A 730-nucleotide genomic window follows, 5' to 3' on the forward strand; every position below is an offset into this window, starting at 1 on the left:
CGGGCGTAGATGGCCCGGTGATGGCGGCCCGGGCTCCCCCTCGCGGGGCATGGCCCCTCCTGGGCCGGGCTGTGACCCGCAACCCCCCGGGCTCCGTCACTGACCTGCCGGATCTCCTCCAGCACCAGCGTGAAGACCCAGAAGTAGAGGGCGACCTCAGACCCCGACGGCCCCTGAGGAGGGGGCCGGAAGTCCACCAGCAGGACGTAGGTGAACAGGAAGAGGAAGGCAAAGTACATGACCACGTTCCCAAGGAACACAGTGACGGGCGCCCCCCAAAACTTCCTCCAGCGCGTGAGCAGGAAAGCGGCTCTCCGGCCTCGGTCACGCTCACTCCTCAGCGCCTCGGACAGCTCCTCCGCCCTGCACCGGAAGGAGGCCACGGCCAGTGGTAAGACGGGCACCCGGGGTCCAGAGCTCGCCCCTGCCCACGGAAGTCCAGCTCCCCACCACTGCCCCCTCTGCAGGCCCTCACCTGCTGCCCAGGCCGCAGAGCAGGCTCTTCTCTGTGTCCAGACTGTCCAGCTCTTGCAGGTCCTCTGGGCCTGTCCTTAGAGGGGCCTCCTTGCTGTGAGCACAGGAGCCCCTCAGGGTCATGGGGAGGGCACCCGAGGCTCCCGCTCGGCCCGAGCACCCGACCAGCGGATGAACTGCAGAGGGATGCGGGGAGGGGGCGCGCAGAGGGGCCACGAGCATGTGGGGTCAGGGAGGGGGCGCACAGGGGCCACGC

At 69.3% G+C, this 730-nt stretch overlaps 1 protein-coding gene across 1 annotated transcript in view; it reads right to left on the minus strand.

Annotated features, from left to right (window-relative positions):
• The window catches only part of TRPM5 (transient receptor potential cation channel, subfamily M, member 5), a 33,129-nt gene that overhangs the window by 12,926 nt on the left and 19,473 nt on the right, over positions 1–730 (minus strand). Inside the window, exons 13-14 of the mRNA XM_010855228.1 lie at positions 476–622; positions 105–363 (exon numbers count right to left, since the gene is read on the minus strand). Coding sequence (XP_010853530.1) covers positions 105–363; positions 476–622 — 406 coding nt within the window. The remainder of the gene's footprint in view (positions 1–104; positions 364–475; positions 623–730) is intronic.

Source organism: Bison bison, unplaced genomic scaffold, assembly GCF_000754665.1.
Source record: "Bison bison bison isolate TAMUID 2011002044 unplaced genomic scaffold, Bison_UMD1.0 scf7180017864360, whole genome shotgun sequence".
In the NCBI taxonomy this organism is placed as follows: domain Eukaryota; kingdom Metazoa; phylum Chordata; class Mammalia; order Artiodactyla; family Bovidae; genus Bison; species Bison bison.